The 21,371-nt window shown below is 52.0% G+C and overlaps 1 protein-coding gene across 1 annotated transcript; it reads right to left on the bottom strand.

The window, feature by feature from the left end:
- Positions 1 to 2,212: 2,212 nt before the first annotated feature.
- On the bottom strand, positions 2,213 to 21,243 carry Ttc22 (tetratricopeptide repeat domain 22). Its single transcript, XM_026381871.2, has 7 exons — positions 20,677 to 21,243; positions 8,220 to 8,275; positions 7,917 to 8,032; positions 7,098 to 7,216; positions 6,126 to 6,287; positions 3,415 to 3,567; positions 2,213 to 2,887 (listed from the first exon to the last, which is right to left on the bottom strand). The coding sequence occupies exons 1-7, from the start codon at positions 21,241 to 21,243 to the stop codon at positions 2,213 to 2,215; spliced, it is 1,848 nt and encodes a 615-aa protein (XP_026237656.2).
- Positions 21,244 to 21,371: the final 128 nt, after the last annotated feature.

Below are 21,371 nucleotides of genomic sequence, written 5' to 3' on the forward strand. Positions count from 1 at the left end.
AAAAAGCCAGTGGAGGAACAAAATGTGGAAAGGCCCAAAGGCAAGGCAGTTTAGGAATGGAGTTGGGGGAAGAGCAACAGGTAGGGCTGGTGCTCACAGGACACTGGGAAAGCCAACTCTGGAGGGAAGATGACACATGTCCTGCAGGGCTGTGTTCAGGAGGAGGCACAGAACAGGGTGGTTCACTTCAGGTCCTGGCTCTTCACACACTTACCTGTGGCCTTGTTTGTGTCGCAGTGTCCTCATTTCTGTAAAATGCCTACCCTTCAGGTGAGTGAGAGAATTCAGTGAGGTTACACACATGAAGTGCCTAGCACATAGTAGGCAGTCTGGGGAATGGGATTTCTTACCTCTTTTTGGCTTTTGGTTAATATGCAGATAGCCCTGAGGAAACTAGAATGGGTGTTTGTTAATCATTTAAATGATCAGTGTGAATGCGGTTATCAGAAAGAAATTTTATTCAAAAGGTTACGATAGTCAGGCGCTGTGGCGCACACCTGTAACCCCAGCGGCTCAGGAGGCTGAGGCAAGAGGATCTTGAGTTTAAAGCCAGCCTCAGCAATGGCAAGGCACTAAGCAACTCAGTGAGACCCTGTCTCTAAATAAAATATAAAATAGGGCTGGGGATGTGACTCAGTGGTCAAGTGTCTCTGGTTCAAAAAAAAAAAAAAAGGTTATGACAGGAGGCAGGGGCAATGGAGGGAGAAACGCATGAACTTGGGGACAAGAAATGCAAGGAAGGAAACACTGGAGGTGGGGGCACCAACTTCAGCAACTTTTTAAATCTTGCCAGTAGGGAAGTGGAAGGAAATGCATCTCCATCTTAAGGAAGGTCATAGTCATGGTCTTGGTTGAGAAAGGATGGGAGTGGGCAGGATGAAGGGAGAAAAGGGCCACAAGTACTGCCCACTGATGAGTCACCTCCTGGCCTCTGATGCAATGAAGACGAGAGGAGAAGGAGGTGGGGAGAGAATACCACAGTGCCAAATGGTGAGCCATGGTGAGCCTGAGGTGGAATTCAGCAACCTCAAAGTGGCCTCCTTGTCTGATTTCTAGGTATCTGGAAAGCATCAGTGGCGTTAAAAACATTGACTATCACAGTGCACCATGGTACAAGTGTCACACAAACCTTTAACACATAATAATGTTTTAGCATTGATCAGTTTACTATTATTTTTCCAAACCTTAAAAATGCTGAAAGTAAGCTTCAGATTCAGGGCAAGGACACAGAAAGTGGGACTTTGGGCAAATGCTTCCCTTCTGTGACTCTCAGTTTCCCATCTGCATAGTGAAGGGGTCAGACAGTGTTGTACTTCAGAATGGTGCCACTCTACCACTCTCACCCTCTAGTTCCTTGGTTTCAAAAAGCAATATAGAGCTGCAGTGCAAGGCTGCCACCCTGTCCCTGGTGGAGCCTGAGGACCATGGCCATGAACAATGCAGGGAGGATAGCTCTTCAAAGAAAGGAAAAGATGCAAAAAGAAATCATAAATCTTGCTTTTCTGGTGTCTGGCAAAAACTTAATCTGGGATTTGGGGTTAAAGTAGTTCCTGTGTGTGAGACCACAGAATCTAGCTCAACCCTTGTACAATTTGGTGGCTATCAGGTCTACTAAGTCTTTGACAAAATTCCACATCAAAGATTCTGTGATGATGATTCCAGAACATAAAGGTCCAAGTTCTCCCTCATTCTCTCATAGAAGATTCAAGATTGAGAGTAGGTGGCATTTCCTAATGGGTGGGGCCCCTAGATTTTCTCCAGAACAGAGAAGTCAAGTAAAGGTTCTATTGACAAGTTCTATTTCAAGGAATTCCAGAGGACTTTGGAACCATGCCGACCAAGAATGACACCTGCTGGAAAACTGGTAGGAGGTGGAGAAAGGACTGAGCACCCAGGTTTAAGTTAAGGCCTTGCCTTAGCCCACTCACTGTGCCACCCTGCCCTTGATTCCACTCTGAACTTTTTCCGGCTGCAGGACCCGAGACTGCAGTCAACAGTCAACGTTAGTCTTTTCGTTTTTTGAGACAGGGTCTCCCTCAATTTGTCCAGCGCGGGCTTGAAATCGCAGTCCTCCTGCCTCAGCAGTTGGGATCACAGGTGTGCACTCTCTCATCCGGCAACCCCTTATCTTCTTACAGAGAATGGCTCATGAGAGTCCCCAAACTGGCAGTCAGGCCTTAGTGGGCAGCTCAAACTGCCTTAGTCTCAATGTTCACCTCTCAGTTTCGGAAAAGGAATCTGATTGGCTACCGCAAGCAGCCTGCGGGTGGCTGGGGGGCACAACTTCAGTGCTTAGAACAGCCTCCGAACCTGGGGCGGGGCCTCTGGGGGGCGGGGCCTGGACTCCTGCAACTCCAAAGGAGAACGCACGGCGCCTGCGCGCCTCTCCACTCTCACCCTCTACTTCCATGGTTTCGAAAAGCATTCGCACTAGCGCTGGCCGTCCCTGGGCCACCAAGGCCCCGGCCACTCCCAGCATCTCATCCGTGTGGCTGCGCCACACGCGTTGCAGCTCCTGGCGCAGACAGGCCTCCGGGTACTTGCCCTGGGCGCGGCGCAGCCAGGCGTCCACCTCAAGTCCCAGCTCCCCGTCGCTCAGCTGCGCCTGGCTCCACTGCACCAGCAGCGCCTCAAGCAGGCATCCGAAGCCCTCGGTGTGGCTGGAGCCCATGTCGTCCAGCTCCACGGCGCGCTTGAAGCAGGCCGCCGCGTTGGCCTCCTCGCCCTTGATGCGCAGGCACTTGCCTCGTAGCAGCTGCAGCTCGGGCAGCGTGGCGCCCAGCTCGAATTCGCCGGCCTTGGCCAGGAAGACCAGCGCCTGGTTGAGCGCTGCCTCGTCCACCGCCAGCAGCTCCCGCATGGCGTCCACGCCCATGTAGTAGTAGACCTGGGGTGGGGGGGCCGCTGAGCCTTCCTTCCAGTAACACCGCCCTCAGGGTCATACCACCCTCAAGCTGGTTCAAAAAACACTTCCTTCATTTGGTCCACCCTCCCTACCTCCCTACTGCAGCAATTCTTAAACTCTGTAGCTGTCCCCGCCCCTGGAAAAGGAGAGGCAGTACTGGGATTCCAGTTCCAGCCCTCCCACTCTTGGCCAAATATAACCTTGAGCAAGTCCATCTCTAGACCCAGGTTTTCTCATATGTAAAATTATGATATTATCACCTCTTTGGTAACTATCCCCTGAGCATAGTAGTCACTTTTGGGTAAAGAATACTTATTGAGTACTTAGAGAGCCAGGCCCTCTTCTAAACACGGTACACACATCTCATTTCATCTTCCCCATGGCCAGAGGAGGTGGGTAGGGGGATGCCCCTTATTCCTATCCATGTCCTCATACTCAGGCCTAGCCTGGCAGGGAGTCAGTAGGTTATAAATGATCTTTTCGGTAATCAAGCCAAGAGGCTGCCTTACCTGGCCAATGTCCAGGTATGTCCTGAGGCCTGGGCACACCTTGACTACTTCTTCAAGGTCAGCTTTGGCGCAGGCCAGGTGTTTCCTGTCCGGCATGCCCCCAAGCCCCATCTTGGCCCGTGTCAGGTCATGCAGGTAGGCTCTGATGTGGATCTGCAGGCAGAGGATTAGCTCAGGGAAGGTGCTCAAGTAAGGACCTCCCTTCTTTCTGTCCTACAAGAACACCACCGTCCCTTTATCAATAGCAAACAGGGATGTTCTGTGGGGTAGCAGGAAGCTCCTAAGGCTGGGACCCAGGAATCCAAGGTTCTGGTCCTGTGGCAACTTGGGCTAGCTGCTCCTCTTTCTGGGCCTGTTTCTCTGTCTGTACAATGAGGGGACTGGGTGAAGTAAGTGGCCCTCATTCATTTACTCATTCATTCAACAAACATGTATCGAGTGCCCCCCCCCCAATATTAACCATGTAACCTGGAGGATGTCACACCACCTCTGTGAGCCCCATTTTCTATCTCTGAAAAGTTAGTACATTGATACCTCCCTTGGGAGTTACCCTGATGACTGAGAGATCATATTTTAGTTAGGCCCTAGCACATGCCCAGTTCCCTTGTTCATGTCTTCAAAAGATATTCATCATGAGCCAGGCACTGTTCCAGGCCCAAGGATACAGTGCAGAGCAAAATGTCAAAAGTCCTGCCTTCATGGAACTCATGTGTTATTACTGAGGGAGGAAGACAATAAACATAATAAATGGTTAAATAGAGTGTTAGGGAGTAATTGGCATTAAGAAAAAGCAACCCTGGGGCTGGGATTATGGCTCAGCGGTAGAGCGCTCCCCTAGCATGGGTGGGACCCGGGTTCGATCCTCAGCACCACATAAAGATAAAAACATTGTGTTGTGTCCATCTACACCTAAAAAATAAATATTAAAAAAAAAAAAGCAAACCTGAAAAGGATAGAAAGTATTGGCAGGGGGTTGATCTTTTCAATAAGGTCACTAGAAACTGCCTTTTATCAGGCCTGCAAGAAGTGAGGGAAGAAGTCAATCACATATCTGGGAGAAGAGCATTCTAGATGGAGGCTCAGGCCAGTGGGGCTGGAAAAGAATGAGAGACATGAGTAGAGGGAGGGGTGAGGCCATCATGACCAGGTTTGAGTTTATGGGTCACAGTGTGGTTCAAGGGTTCTACATAGGTCATGTGAGTCCCTCCCTCCTGCTCCTTCCTCCTCTGGACATCTGAATAATAAGTGACCTTTGGAGCTACAGGGAAGCAGCAAGCTTAAGACACAAGGCGAGAGAGTGAGGAAAGTAAGGCTGGGGTTCTGGCTGTTTTTTTAATATATATATTTTAGTTGTTGATGGACCTTTATTTTATTCACTTATTTATATGTGATGCTGAGAATCGAACCCAGTGCCTCACGTATGTGAGACAAGACCTGTACCACTGAGTCACAGCCATAGCCCAAGGGTTCTGGCTATTTGAGAGCAGATCGCTGGGAATGTTCACTGCGCCTTGGTGGCCTCATTTGTAGACTGACATAGGTCCGGTCTTTCTCAGATTCTTATAAGGATCAAATCAGACCACAATCATGAAAGTGCTTGGTGAAATGCAGAAATGCAGAGTTTTATAGAAATGTTTTATGGTGTATTATGATTAATATTCTTATTATTCATAATATTAACCATATCAACTACAGTGAAAGAATATGCTGACCCTAGTCCCTGATGGCACTAGGAGCAGGAAATTAAGCCGTGGAGACCAAGACCAGGAGCAGATTTGCCATTAGGTCATGTGAAAAGTAGTGGAAAAAATAGGGGGAAGAGGGTTGCTTATTAGCTTGGCACATAGTAAACTTGGAGCTCCTGGGCTGTCCCCAGGCAAATGACCTCTGTGAGGTTCCAGAGGGCAGATGTGGGCCCAGTGGGGAAAGATGGGAGGGGGCAGCTCTCACCGGAATGTGTAACTTGCAGCCCTAAAAAACTACGCAGGGGACTGTCACAAGAGACCACTGATCAGCTAAAAACATACCTAATAATAGCCATCAGTCACCTCTGAGCTCTTACCACATGCTTGGTGCTGAGTTTTACATAGAATCTAATTCACTTCTCAGAACCACTCTGTGAGGCAGGTACTACTATCTAGGGTCAGATAAAGAAACCAAGGTTTAGGAATTGGGCCCCAGTATTTTGTCAGAGGTCCCATGGCATGTCAGTGGTGACATGGGATTTGAATCAAGACTTTCTGTGTCCAGGACCAAAGCTCTGAGCCACCAGACGAATCTACCTCCACTTAAAGTGGTATCTCCCACTTTCCAAAAGAACCTGCCATGCCCAGGTGCTATGCTTCAGCCTCTGAGAGCTTTTTAAGATGGGTGTTATTAGCTTATCTTACAGATTTGGGAACTGAGGTTTGAAGGGGTAGGTGGCTTGCCACAGGTTCCACAATCATAGCTGGAGAGACCAGATTTCAACAGTCTGATTCCACAGGCATCTGGAGGCTCCTGACCAGGTGCTGCAGAAGGGATCCCTGCCGTAGGAAGGGGCTCCTCTATTCTTGACCTCAGCAACCTTACTGACCACAACGGCGTGCCCTGATGACCCCTAAGTGGCCCTCCACCATGAAGGCTCCAGGTCCTTTGGGCTTTTGCAATAGGGTCATGGCCCCTGGTCCTTGGTCCCTGATGCCCAATGGGAGGCGCTGTGGGTGACCCACCTTGGCCCTTGTGCAGTATGCTTGCCAGTTGAGCTCTGGATCTCGTAGGACATCCAGGGCCATGTTACAGGTTCCAATGGCCATATCCTGCTTTCCTAGGAAGTGGAAGATTTTGGCCAGGTGATTCAGGATAGGAGGTTGGTCCTTGGCAATCTCGATGGCCTAGGTAAGAGAGGAGGGTAGAGACAAACCATGTATTGTCTGCTTGTCTGCCAGCCTGGATAAATGGCGCCTAAACCATAGGGACCCCACCTCTGCACAGAGTCCTGTCACCACGTGTGCTAACTCCACACCTACCTGCTGTATGTCAGTCATATCATGGAACCCAACACCTTTGGGGTACATCCACTGATACTCAGCTCCCAGAACCCAGCTCATTGCCCTGTTCCCTGGTCATGGCCAGCAAACCCTTCCAGACCCCAGGTAAACCCTCCTTCCCATGTGTGCTCTGCCATATTCCCAGGGTAAGTGAGAGGAGGGGCCAGAGTCAGCCCCTTCCCATATTTACAACGTTTCTAGCTGGGCCTCAGCACTTCCCCCTATGTTGGCATTGACTGCTGCTTGACCTAAGTGGCTTGCCCTAGGGCCACACAGCTTGTGAGCAGAACTGGTAAGAAAACCCCAGCTAGAGATCTTCTTTCCACTGTGCCACTGTGGTTGGGGAGGGAGGGAACCCTGCAGAGGAACAATGTGGACACTGGCCTCAGGGGAGAAGTCTGAGGGTCTATGTCAAGGTGGGAGAAATGAGCTTGGGCCAGCTTGAATGTGGGGAAGGACTTGGTCTTAGGCAGAGGAAAAGAGTCACAAAGGAGCCCTTTTTGTTTAGAACTAGGGGAAGGGTGGAAAGGGGTGTGGAGTAAGTGCCTTCTTGTAGGACACATGGTGGAGGAATGACATCTAGAGAAGCCATGGGTCCTCCGGGAGAGCCGCCCCGCCTCCAGTTTGCAGAGGGGTTGCGGTTTGGGGACATACCTTGCCGAAGCAGTCCAAGGGGTCAGTCCCGGAGTACCCACAGTCGTGGATGCCCATAGGGGTGGTGGAGAAGGTGTCCTTCCTCTCCAGCAGCATCCCAAGATAGCACCAGGCCAGCGCTAGGGTGGGGGGTGGGAGAGGGACTCTAGGAAGCAGCAATGGGGGAGGAAGGGAAGGGGAGCCAGGGGTGGGGCGGAGACAGCTCCACTCAAGGCACCCATGATGACAAAGGAAGGGACAGTGGCAGAGAGAAACAAAGGCGGAACAAGGGGACATGGGAGGGAGTGAATGAACAGGTTTTTGTGCCCATTCTGAGTCTAAGGTGTCACCTAGGGAACCTCATTTCAGGGTCATAGCTCTCTTCTGACTTCTCTGGGTGGGTGCAGCGCCTATTCTGGCTTCTGGCCTTAGAGAAGATGGCTCTCTCTCTCTCTCTCTCTCTCTCTCTCACACACACACACACACACACACACACACACACACACACACTCTCACACACACCGGGTCAAGCAGACTTTCATCTCCCACCATAGAGTGAGGGTGGTGGGCTGGAGCAGGACAAGATCTCCCTCCAGGTCCTGAGACCAACTGGGAACTTTGGGAGCATGTCACTGTAGTGATTTGTAATTGGGTGTTCCCTTGGGCCAGGTGGGAGGGCTCCTGAGGTAAAGAAATGAGCAGGTGACACAAACAGGGAGGGAGAAAGAAAAGGGACAGAGTGCCAGACGTGGGGACAGTGCCACAGGCCAGCAGTGCCAGTGACAGGTACAAGGACAGCGGGGCAGAGGCTGCCACTCCACCCACCCCTGGGGTCCCTACCTCGGTGTCGGGGGTCCGAGGACTTGAGGACCTGCCGCAGCAGGGCCAGCGTGCGGTTGAAGGCAGGCAGCCTCTTCTGCTCCTCGCTGCCCTGCTCCAGGAAGATGCCATCCAGCCTGTGGCCAAGAAGGGGCTGTGGCTGGTCGGTGCCCCCTCCGAGCCACCCCCAGGTGAGCAGCCCTCCAGAAGCCCTTGCCTGGAATGGGCTCCACCACCTCTGCCCCCACCCGCTGCCTGGTTCCAGGCCCAGCCAAAGGAGCCACACCTCCCCAGTCCTGCACCCCCTTCCACCCCTGGCCTGACCTGATGAGGAGGGTTGCCATAGTGAAGTACCAGCCCCTTTTCTCCTCCATCGGGATCTGGGAAAGCAGAGAATGCCATGCTGCTGTTATGGAGGCCATTGTCCACCTTGAACCCCAAGAGGCAGCAGGCACAATCGAAGGGCCTTAGCCTAACACACCTTTGATGATCATCTTGGCTCTGCCGGTGACTGGCTGGGTGTCCTTGGACAAGTTGCTTCACCTCCCTGACCACATAGGATTTGACAAGATAAGCTGTGTGACCCCTACTGAGGTGCCTGTCACAGAGTAGGTGTGGAATCCCTTTCCTTCCTGGCCCTGGCTCCTCCACCAGGCTCTGGCTGCCCACTGGGGGCTCACACCCCACGGGTTGCCTTCTCTCTCCTCTGCTCTCGTTACTTCTCCCGTGGTGCTTTCCCTCAGCCCCCACTTTCCTGAGAAAGCCCCTCAGGCATGTTAAGTGAGTCCGGCTCAGCCCAAGCCCAGGACGCCCCTGGACTGTTTCCCATTATTATTCTTGCCAACCTTGCTGTGCATTTAGACCAACTTGGGCACCAGATAAAATATTTATGCCGTTATTTATGGGAGTAGCTGCTCCTGCCTCGAGAAGGAATTTTAATGAAAACCAATAAAACCCCCAGTGCATATCGGCAGCTCTGCCTCAGGGTCCAGCCCCTCCTTCCACATTCATCGCCCACGGTTGATCTTCTGCACTCCCTGCCCCCACTGTGGCCTCCTCAGCTCAAGACCCCCATCATCCATGCACTCCGCCCCAGCAGCATTCCAAACACCTCCAGCACCGAGTGCTGGGCGGGTGCTCGGGGGACGTGACAGTGAACAGCAGCTGCACCCTGACTTGAACAGGCTCCCAAGCTGGCTCGGGAAACAGACGCAGGTATCAATAACAGGCACAGGATTCGACTTTGTGTTGGCTGTGGGCCAGGATCTTGATACCATCACCTCAATCCCACAATCCAGGAGGGAGGTGTTAGACCCATTTTATGGGTGAACATATTGAGGCCTGGAGAGGTAAAGTGACTTGCCCAAGGTCACAGAATTTGAGAGCATCAGAGCTGGGCATCCAATGCCTTTTGGCTCCAAAGCCCATGCTCCCTTTGCCACATGAATTGCCAAAAACTGTAGTCGGATCAAGGTCATGAGCGCAATATGGACCAGGATGCAGCAGGATGGACAAAGACTCCCAGTTAGAGGCTGTGGATTTTTTTTTTTTAAAGAGAGAGAATTTTTTTTAATATTTATTTTTTAGTTTTCGGCGGACACAATATCTTTCTTTGTATGTGGTGCTGAAGATCGAACCCGGGCCGCCCGCATGCCAGGCGAGCGCGCTACTGTTTGAGCCACATCCCCAGCCCAAGGCTGTGGATTTAAGATGGGCAGTAGCACTTCAGAGGGATCCTCATGTGGGATGGAGACCAGGGCACCCCAAAACCGAGGGCCTGGCATGAACAGAGACACGGGGATGTGTGGAACAGACACCCTGGAGCTGTATGTGTGATTGGGTGAGGGGGGTCAACATTGGCAAGGAGACCTTGGATGAACTAGGAGCGGGGAGGGATGCAGAGAGGAGACCTCATGCGTGAGACTCACTTGAGTGGCGCCTGCCCATCGGGTTGAGAGCCCTGGCCCCAGCCAGAGCTCGCAGAGGAGGACCCACCGACAGCATGTCTTAGCCTATACTTCCCTGCTCTCTGTTCTGTGTGTCCTTAGGCTGAGCAATGAGGACAGGAGAGGAAAGATGAGGCCCATCCTGAGGGGCCCTTGGTCTATCAGTCCGAAAGATACAGTTGGAATAGAAGGGACATAGGTGCCCTGGGAGCCCAGAGGAGGTATCTGCCCAATCCAGGAGTTCCCTGGGGCTTCTCAGAGGAAGCAACCTCGAGTAGGTCCTCAAGGATGAGAGGAATCACCCAGGTGATACCACGAGGAAAGGCATTCCCAGAGGCCACCCTATGCCCAAACTCAGAGGAAAACGAGTGTGAATGGCAGGATCCGCAGGCAGCCCTGAGGATAAACCCCGGTGGTAAGGTGCAGGGGAAAAGTCAGCAGGAGCATATTAGGAGGGATTCCCATGCCAGGAGCTCATCTGCAGGGCAGTGGGGAGTCACAGAAGGAGTGTGAGCTAGGGAGTGCCAAGATCCAGTGTGATTTTATATTCACAGCACCTTGGAGGGTCATCCTGTCACATAGATGGGAATAAGTGCACTGGGGCTTTAGCTGAGAATAGTGCTCTCTGGAGGGGAGAGATGCAGGCCCTGAGGGTCAAGGCCTCCTTCAGAAGTGGGGAACATTTCCCAGGGCCAAAAGAGGGGGTAGGATGCTGGATCACTTTGTCAGCTTTCCTTACAGGGGATGTGGGAAGGAAGAAGGGGCTTGGATTTATGGAGCACCCTCTGTGGGCCACACTGACCAAAGACCTGGACATAAAGTCAAGGCCTGACCACGGTTAGCGCTAAAGGTAGTGGGGCCTTGGTTACCTGGACACTTGTTGGTGTGATCTCAGGACTCTGGCCACAGCCTGCTTTGTGGCTGGCTGAATAGTCATAGCAGGAAAGAGGCCCTGACCTGTCTTCAGTGCTCCTGGCAAGGGGTGAGGCCAAGTTGGAGTAGGTGGAGTGGACTTTGGCTTCTGATATTCAGAGCAGAGGCCTGGGTGTCCCACAGGCCTGGCCTGAGGTATGACCCTAGGGATGAGTTGCCTCTGAAGGCTATGCCCTCATCTGCAAAGTAGGGTGGCACTATGGGCTTCCAGGAAGTTCCAAGGGCAGTGCCAGGCCCAGAAGAAATGTTTATTCCCTTTCTCCTGTTTTGGGTTGGAGCCAAACCGAGTTAGTTTCTCTAGTTTCTAAGTTAGTTGCTTTGTCCACTGAGACCTGTTTTGGTGTCCTATGGGGCAATGAGGTCCCAGGATCCAGAGTCTAGAGACACCCTGCCTCATCCCATTCTCCGTACCTCATGTCTCCCAGGACTGCAGGACCCCGTGGGGTCCCAGGTAACTTTCCCAGTGTTTAAGTTGAGTGCTCTGTTGTCCCCGGGGCTCTTCCTGGTTCATAATCACTCTCGTTTGGTATTCAAGCCAAAATAAATTAAATTTTGTGCCCAAGCCAGACATTTTTGCATGATAGAACTAGGACTTAACCTGTGCCTCCCATAGTTCTAGCCCCAAGCGTAGTCCACAACACTCAGTTGTCTTATCAATCTCATTATGTATTTGAGAACACTGAGACTAGAGTGGTGAAGTGACTTACCCAAGGTTCTACACTTGTTAGCATCAGAATTTAGAACCCAGTGGCTGCCCCTCCCTCCTGCAGAAGGGAGGAGCTGTTCACCTCTCCTGGAGAATAAAGTTGCCTGCAAGGAATGGTGCTACAGGGTTTATGACTCCCAGAGGCCAGGGACTGGAGGCAGAATGAGAGGAGGCTCAGAGGCCGGCTTCTGGGAAAAAGGTATTTCCCCAGGATTTGCCTGGTGTGGGCTCTTGGAGGACACCTCACTGGTCACTGTTGAAAATCTTCCAACAGTTCAGCTTCCTTATGGTTTTCACTAAGCAAGCAATATCACCACCTGGTGGCTGTGTGCTTGAATTGCAGGGGTAGAGCCCAGAAGTGAACGCCTTCCGAACTTCCAAGAATCTTTTGGAAAATTTGATTTTCAAAAAAGGATCTAACTGAGTGACATCTGTGTGACAAATCCCAAATTCCCTCAACAGATCCCACTTGAGAGTGCTGTTTGCAGGAGGGTTTGTGGAGTTACAGACGAGGTCAGTGGAACTGGAATGGAGTTAATGGAGTAAACAGATCTAGTTGGAGTCCTTGATGTGCTGGGGCTTTCGTCTTCTACCCCTGCGATGAAGCAGTGGTGGAGGCTGTTCGCTCTGCCGTGCAACTCTGGCCTGCTTGTAAATGGGCTGTCTCTTTAAAAATTCTTCTGGTTGTTGCAGAAGCAGCAGCTGCAGCGGTTACCGGGGCAACCTGGCAAGCCACAGTGCGTTAAATTAAATTAAACAGGCCTCTGGCTGCCCCTCCCTCCCGCAGAAGGGAGGAGTTGTTCACCTCTCCTGGAGAATAAAGTTGCCTGCAAGGAATGCTGCTACAGGGTTTATGACTCCCAGAGGCCAGGGGTTGGAGGCTGAATGAGAGGAGGCTCACAGGCTGGCTTCTGGGAAAGAGGTATTTACCCAGGATTTGCCTGATGTGGGCTCTTGGAGGACACCTCATGATCTCCTTAGTCCCTGAGCTGGGGATTCTGTGTGAGGCCAGCATGGGAGTCCAGGCTTCAGCTGGAGGGGTCTCTGAGAAGGCGGCTGTCCTGTGGCAAATTTGTGGGAGGGAACTGGTGAGGCCCATGATGCCCCTGGAGTGAAATCTGCAACCCTGATACTGACTGAAGGTGAGAGTGAAGGGCAGACCCCAGTGAGGGGTTCTCAGGTCATTTCCCAGGTCCTCTGAGGTCCTTGTCATTATTCTCTTTATTTCAGAGTTGGGAAAACCAAGATCAAAAGAAGCAGAGATCTGACTACTTGTCCTGATATTTTAGGCTAGTTCTCTCTGACTTCAAGTTCATGTTCTTCCCATAACATCTAGCTTGCAGAGAGCTAGTGTTTGTACAGTGTTTACTATTTACAAAGTGCTTTTGCATGATTCCATGTGATTCTCAGAATGTCCTGTGTGGAGGGTTTAGTACAGATGGGAAAACTGAGGCAAGATGGGAAAAAGCCCCATGGCCCCGGTCACCATGGACTGAAAGCTGGGGAGGACCTCCTTTCTGCTATACAAATACGAGGAAATTTTATGGAGCACGTATTATACACTAGACACACCATTATGTATATTAACCCATTTGACTCTCTCAAGTGTTACCTATGAGGCAGGGACTATTATTATCCTAATTTTACAGATGAAGCAGCTGAGGCACACAGTAGTCAGGTCATGTGCCCAGAGTGAGAGTGACACAGCTGGAGGCTAGGAGAACTTGAACCCAGCAACTTTAACTCCATGGTCCCTACATGTAACTACTGCAGAATAATGGTGCTGAAAGCATCGGTCCCAGACCAGCGCATGGATGTTGCCTGGGAATTTGACAGAAATGCAAATTCTTGACCCAGCACTCTGAAATTTGCTGGGGTGGTGGCCCAGCCAGCTGCTCACAGGCCCTCTACTGCATGGTGAAGAAAACCGCTGTGCTAGGCTCTCTCTTTGGACAGTGGAATAAATGCAGCTAGCAGGTGCCTCATTTTTCTTGTATTTTGTATTATTATTTTTTTTTTTTTAGAGACATTCTCACTGAGTTGCTTAGTGCCTCACAGTTGCTGAGGCTGGTTTCAAACTCTGGATGCTCTTGCCTCAGCCTCCTGAGCCGCTGGGATTTCAGGTGTGCGCCACAATACCTGGCAGGTGCCTCATTTTTTAAATGAATCAAAGGAATACAGTCCACAGGGAAGCCTGAAGACACCAGCTCCTATAACTGGGTGGGTAAGTGACAATGACTGGTGACCTGACAGAAATGGTGGGATTGGGATAAGCCATTACAGGAGCAGGTTTGTGTTAACTCTGGTTCTAGGATGAATCTTAAACATTCCATTTTCTTCAAAAGATGGCCCCAAGCAGGGTGTGGTGGCGAACGCCTGTAATCCCAGTGGCTTGGGAGGCTGAGGCAGGAGGATCATGAGTTCAAAGCCAGCCTCAGCAACTTAGTGAGGCCCTAAGAAACCCAGCGAGACCCTGTCTCTAAATAAAATATAAAAAAGGGCTGGGGATGTGGCTCAGTGGTTAAGCATCCCTGGGTTCAATCCCTGGTACTAAAAAATTTTTAAAAAGGTTGGACTCAAAAGAAGGGAACATTTTGGGGCTTGGCTATTTTAAAGTTTTTCAATAAAAAATCTTTCCCATACCAAGGGCTTATACATCTCCATGCATCAGACAGGCAGTACAGACATCCTGTTTGTTCCTGGGGCAAGTATTTACCTAGCAGTTTGAGCTTTGCCCTTAATGGTTACACTCCACATTCCAGAGTTGGTTCCTGGGAGCTGACTAATTCTCTCAAGGAGAGGAAATGACAAGAATGAACACTTCTCTAGGGTCACTGGGCACTTTAGTGGCACTGGATCCTCACAGCAGCCTTAGAAGGTATATAGCATCTTCTTCCCAGTACAGATGAGGAAATAGACTAAGAAAAAAACCATTGGCCCAGCCCCCAGCCCAGGGTGTAAGTGTCTAGAGTCAAGTTCAGATCTGCCTCCCTCCACCGCCGCTGTTCTTCCCACCTCATCAGGCCGACCCTGAGAAGGCTGACACTGCACAAGTCAGAGTCACAAGGGCAGGCCTGGAATTCCGTCCTTCCTGCATGACTGGATCATCCTCTGAGATGCACACACAGCACATGGAGCCGCCTGCCACCTGAGGGACACACAGAGCAGCCAGGAGGGAGCTCCTCCCACCCCCACTGCCATGCTCCTGCGCTCCTGCTCCTGCCTGGGCCGGAGCACTGCTGATCCCCTCGCCCCTCAGGGATCTGGGAAAGGCCACTGGTTCAGCTTCTGCCCCTACAACTGTTGTTGGGGTCCGTAGGTGTGACCAGGCAGAGGAACTTCGGGGGTTGGGTGCTACTGGGTGCTAAGTAAAGTTCGGCCCTGTCTTGGGTTCCCTGTATGGTTCCTTGTGAACTTACGCTGCATAGGTGGACGTCAGCCCCCCGGTTGCCACTTCTTCCTGGTCTCAGGTCTGTCTAGGACGCAGGTCCTGTGGCTCATCTTTGCTTTGGCTCCCAGGCTGGCTGAGCTGCACTGAGTCACTTCTCTACCCCATTGTCCTCCTCATCAGACATCTCCTGTCTAGTTCTGGTCCAAGTCCAACTCTAGTGCTGGCCGCTGCTGGGTGGGTCTGAAGAAGTCCCCTGCCTTCTGGAGTAACAACAGTGTGACCCTACTCTGCAGTGCCACCAGGGGTCCATGCTATGCTGTGCTCAGGTAATGACCATTTTCCCCTCTCAGAGGTACTTGGGCCGAATGATGGTAAAAGCAGCTTTGGCTCTGGGATCTTGTATCCATTAGAAGGGGGAGACCCAGCATTCAGGGCTCTCAAATTTATGAGGTAAATGGGGAGAGAAGCCAGACGCAAACTCACAGCAGAAGCACTGATATGCAAAAGTGAATGGCCTTGAGGCCAAGAGAAGTCTGGAGCCAGAGCCTCAGGAATGTTGTTTCCCAGCCAGGCCTTAGATGTTCAACAGACCTGAGTTTAGTTCCTGCCAGCCATTCATGGCTGCGTGCCCTTGGGCATGTCACTATACCTCTCTGAGCCTTTCTTTGCTCATCTGTAATATGGACCAATGATGGATCCAATTTCCCAGCATTTCTGTGAAGATCAAGCGAGATAGCCTGGTGGCACTTTCACCATTCAATTAATCTACTTCCTTTGCTAGTTGAACTAAGTCAAACCACTTGGCACTGTAGTAGTGTGTGTGCATGCGTGTGCACTTGTGGTGACAAATATACACAAACCAGGGACCCTGAGGTCGCTAACCCAGGATACTCTCAAGTCTTGCCAGTCCCCACAGTGCTGAGTGTGCTCACCTTGCAAGGCCCACACCCTCGTGTGTGAGTGCTGAGTGCACTCACCTTGCAAGGCCACCTCCCTCCTCTCCTGCCTGGCTGCTGAGTGAAATCTGGACAGTGTGGGGGTGGGGCTGGGTCAACCTGAGCAAGTCACTGCACCTCTGTGGGTAGGGGATCCCCAGGCCCAGATGGCAGGGAGTCTGGGAGGTCTGAATACAAATTAAAGGGGCCACGATGTCCAGCACACAGGCATGGCCCTGGGACCATCCTTGTCATTACTGAGGACCTGCCCTGGGATAGAAGCAGGGGCGAGAGACCTGCATGCAGGTGTGTGTGCATGCACACATGTGGTTAAGTCCCCAATATTCTAGGAAAAGGGGGATGGAAAATCCAATAACTAAACTGGCTTGGGACATGTGTTTTTGTTGTTGTTGTTGAGGGGAAGTAGTTCAAACTATCTTTTATTTAAAAATCGTAGAGGTCTTTAAGACTTAGAATTGAGTTATTCAACTAAATTACATTAACAATGGTCCAAACTGCTCCTGGGTGTGGGGGCTCGGGCAACGGAGAGAGGCCCAAGACTGAGGGCTCACCTTCCAGGGGACAAGACAAAACTCACCTGAAGATAAGCCAGAGGCTGGCAATGACCCTGCTAAAGAGCAATGGCAAAGTGAAGCATAGGGCCCAGGGGGTGGGTGGAACCAGGTGTGCTCCTACCCCCACCTGCCTGGTACCTTCACATTCCCTCCATCCTCCCAGCAGCCTTGGGAGGATCCATATTACAACCCCATTTTGCAGATGAGAAAAAAATCCTCAAGAAGTGAGGTGACCTGCCTGTAGCCACCTGGTGACAGAGGCAGAATTTTAACCTGGTCTGTCCAAGTGCAGAACTCTTGCTCTAACAGCCCCGACGCTGAATCCACCTCCTGCCTCATCCTCCCTGGCCTCCCTCACCCATGGCAACCTACCCACCTCTTCTCTCTGACACTGATCTGCCTTGGGTTTCCTGGAGGCCACGTGCGAGAGGTGTCCCCTGATCTCTTCATCCCATCCCCATTTCTTTGACCTCTTTCAAAAGAGCAAATCTTTGAAGGCAGGTGTGGGGGGGGAGCCAACTAATGTGCCTCAGTTCCTATGTCTGTAATGGGGACCCCAGGATTCATGTAGGGACTCAACTCAAGGACTCAGAAGGTGTTCAGGAGGAGGTGGTGACATTTGAACTGAGTTTTCTTTCTAGGCAGAGGGAGATGACAGCCAGCGCCGGATGTTTAGGGAACCTCAAGTAGATTATAATTGCTATGAAGCAGGGTCCAATTCCTTGGACTTCCGTAAGAGGAAATGGGGGCTGAGGAAGGCGGGATCCTGCTTCACTTAGGGAGACCACGCCAGCTGCTCTGCAGAGCTGCTGTGTGCTCTTCCTGTGCAGCCCTGCACTGCCTTCTTCCAGGCCTCCTCCCCTGCTCCTGGCCAAGCCCTCCTGCCTCTGCACACACTAGGGCCTCCTGGGGGCCAGTGCACTTGTCTCTTTCAGAAGCTTCCCTTCAGTCTCTTTTGCTCAAGAAGAGGATTCATTGTCTACAGTCCCTCACTGCCACTCCATCCACAGGGACTGCTGATGCCAACACTTTTGTCCCCATGTCCCTGAAATGCATTTTCATCGTCAGCCTCTGGGGCCCCATTTTTGGTTCAGAAAGTGCCATCTCGGTTGTATAGTACTTAAGAGATGACTGTCACATGACACAGGCATGTGACCTCAGCCAGTTGCGGACACATCGCTGATTTGCCCCTTTGGTTTCTGTTTCCCCAGGAGGGGCTCAGGTAAGACAAGCTCATGAAGGAATGCAATGCTTCCTTCACCTTTTGTCCAGAAGCTTCTTCACAGCAAGAACTTCTTAAAAGACAGGGTCTGGCACATACCAGGTGCTCAACAAATGTAAAGAAGTTCAAGAAATGCCTCTTGGATGTCCCCAAAATTACTTATGGGCACTTTCACTTCATTATTTGGCTGAGATCACTACTGACAAATGCTTGAGAAGTAGACCCTGAGACTAGAGATGACAAGTGACTTGTCCAAAGCCACACAAGAAAATAATAACAGAGCTGGATGCTCCTGAGCCTCTTGACTGCCAAAATCACCCTCCTTGTCCTGACTGTGATGATTTTTATAGGTGTGATCTTGTGTACTCCTCAGAGGACAAATGGGGGCTCTGCATCCCCAACTCTCTCCTGGTCACAGCTGCTTTCTGCAGAACTGAGGAGCAGTCGCTGGGCCAGGCCCAGGAATGCAGCCCAGAGCCTGGCAGCCACACCTCCAGAAGCAACGGCTCCCTCCCTGGGGCGCTGGGTGCCCTGCTTCCCACTCCCTCTGGGTGTTCACTCACTGGGCGGTTCCTACTGTGGCTGTGCTGACTATGCAGGGGTGGGGGGCAGCTGGCCTTTGCTCACTATTCCTAAATCTTTGCCTTGCCACTCACCTCCTCCAGGAAACCTCCCCACACTGAATACCTCCAGAGAGCAGAAATGGAGCTCAGGGTCCATATGGTCCCCCACTTTCTGCACCCATTTTGCAGATGGGGAAAACACAGTGCAGAGAGGTCTTCTCTGTGGGTAGTGCGGTGGCTAAGAGGGGAGCCTGTTGGCTCCGAGACCAGAGCTCTTCAGACCCTGCTCCACTGCTATGACCTGCAGCAACAACCACACTCAGCACCTACAGTGTGAAACTGGAGACATGGGTCCTCACTGGCCCTAGGTGATGGTCATATCAACATCCAGCTCAGGCCAGGGGAGGCTTCCTAGCTGGGGAGATGGATGGGTCGCCTGTGACCCTGCCCATTTCTGCACAGGCTCCCTCTTGGAGCTTTACAAATAGAAACTCTTAATTATGACATCAACCAAATGAGAAGTACCTCCATATTACTAATGAGAAAGCTTTGGCAGACATACCATCGTTATCCCCATCTCAGAGAGGGAAAGGACCTTAGAGATGTTAAGCACAGTTTAGAGGTGTCAGCATGGGGGAGCTGGGATTTGAACCTGGACTGTCTGATCTGTAGTCTCTTCTCTGAGGCTCCTTTCTGCACTGCTGTCCTTAAATCAAGTCTCTGTCCTCCAACCTGTACTCTCTGCCACATTTCCCCTTAGAGAAGCTGTGAACTTTGGAGAAAAAGGCACTTGTGGGGGGATGTTCAGAGGTTTTGTGAATTGAGCTGTGCTACCCATGTGTGAAAATTTGTCATTACTTAAATTGCTGAAGTTGGCTTTGAACTCGAGATCCTCCTGCCCCAGCTTCCTGAGCTGCTGGAATTACAGGCATGCACCACCATGCCTGGCCTAATTATTTAAATATCACAAACTTAAAACTATACTGGCCTTCATGGAAAAGTCATGGTACCCCTCTGAACTAGCATGGCCTCTCTCTTAAAAGAGGATAATGCCCTCCATACCATTTATCCATCATCTGATGCTTCATGTGGCAGGCAGCTTCTGAGATGGCCCCCAGAGATCCCCACCTCCTGGGGTTCATGACCTTCTGTAATCCCCTCCTGTGAATGTGGGATAGACCTACTGACTAGCTCCTAAAGAACAGAATATGACAAAGGCCATGGATGTCAGCCAGTAAAGAACTAAATCCTACTCACAATCATGTGAGCTAGCTTGGTAGCAAATGGTCCCCCAGTCCGGCAAGACTTCGGATGAGATCACAGCCTAAGGGTCCTGAGCTAAGCCAGGCCTAGAGAGCTGACAACCCCACCCAAACTGTGTGAGAATAAAATCTTATTGCTTTAAGCTGCTAAATTTGGTAGGTATTTTTTTTCAGCAGTAGATGACTAGTATTCCTAGTATTTATTCAGTAGCAGGCCGTATGCTGTACATCCATCCACTGAAGATATGCTTATCAAATGCTACCATGTTCCAGTTACTAGGTTTACAGTAGTAAACCAGATGGATGTTGCTCCCTCTTTCAAAGCCCTCAAGATTGAGTCAGAGAGGCAGACTTGTAAATAGACAGTAGGGGGAGTGCTATGGGAGCCCAGGGGAGATTCTGACCCTGCCTGGGGAGCCAGCAGAGGCTTTCTAGAGACAAGCCCAAGACTGGAGAGGTGGAACAGAAGAGCACCCAGGGAAGGGGCTGAGAAAACAAGGTGAGTCGTTCCCTAGAGGGGAGTGAAGGGAAGTAAAATGTGGCAAAAGCCTGACTTGCAGAGGAAGGACAGAGGGGAATCCCGGGGGGATGGGTAGCAAAGCCCACTCAAGAGCCTAGGATTCTTTTGCCCGCCAGCGCCAGCGGGGAGTGGGCTGAGGGACTTGGCCAGCAAGGTGGAGCAACACTACCCTGGCAGCATAGAGGAGAAGGGTCAAGCTGGAGGGCAGAACCCCGCAGAGGAGGAAGGCAGCTACACAGGTCCAGGTGGGCAATTATGGAGGCTGGACTGGCTGAGGGCAGCTGGGGAGGAGTGGGTGGACCTTAGAGGTACAGGAGGTGGAGTGAACAAGCTTTGGGGTCTGAATGGATGGATGTGCAGGTGGCAGAGAAGAGGCAGGAATGCCTGAGTTTCTGGCAGGCTGTCTGGCTGTGCCTTTAATTAGGTGGGTGTGCACAGGCACGGGGACAGGTACTTGCTGGAAGGAGCAAGGGAGAGGGTTGGATTGGCCAGGTAGGGTTTGTGGTGTTTAGGAGGGACTTAGACCAGGAGCCTTGCTAAGGTCTTCTCCCTAGCCCAAAAAGCAAAGCTTTGGATTTAGTCTGGGACGGAAATGGGGGATGCACATTGGAAAGGTATTCCACAGGCCAAAGGCCAGGGTCGAGGTTGACTTTGGGGCAGAGGGCAACCCTACAGACCAAAGGACCATGACCACAGCCCTTCCAGCCGAAGGAGGGGGTGTCACCCACCTGCTGCCCGTAGCCCAGAGCCTTGTCATAGAGCGCGATGCCAGCTGCCAGTACCCGTGCGCGTTCTTTCAGGCTGGCGCAGCCCACGTCGAAGCCGTGTGCGTAGCCCTGCTCCGCCAGGCAGCGTGCAGCGCGGAGCTGGGGGTCCGCGGGTGCCTCCGGGTCCGCCGCCAGGCCCATGAGACCAGCCAGTCGCGCGGCACAAGCCTCCTCCTCTTCCTCCTGGCCCAGGTGCTCGTACACATGTGCCAGATTGGCCCAGGCATTGAGGTTGCCCGGGTCCTCGCGGACCACCTGGAGAAAGCGCTCCCGGGCTTCGTCCAGCTCCTCCAGATAGAAGGCGAACGCACCCAGCAGGTGACACACGGCCGACCGCTGCGGGACGGCCGCCAGCTCGAGCTCCTGCTGCACGGCCTCCCGCTGCAGTTTCAGATCCCGGGCGCGCAGCGGGGCCGGCGAACGCGGCTCGAAGTTCAGCTGCATCTCCAGGTGGAAGTGGCCCGGGAGGTAGTCCAGGTCGTCGATGAAGGCGTCCAGGTCGTCGGCTGCGACCTCGGGCTCAGACATGGCTATCTCGCTGCTCCTCTTGCCGCGCTCTGGCCCCCGAGGCTGAAGAGGGCAATGGACGGGGTCTCCCCGAAGAGAGTGAGTCACTGTGGCCCAGCGCACGCCGGTCTCCAGGTCCCCAGCGCCTC

This window comes from Urocitellus parryii, chromosome 11 (assembly GCF_045843805.1).
Source record: "Urocitellus parryii isolate mUroPar1 chromosome 11, mUroPar1.hap1, whole genome shotgun sequence".
Taxonomy (NCBI): domain Eukaryota; kingdom Metazoa; phylum Chordata; class Mammalia; order Rodentia; family Sciuridae; genus Urocitellus; species Urocitellus parryii.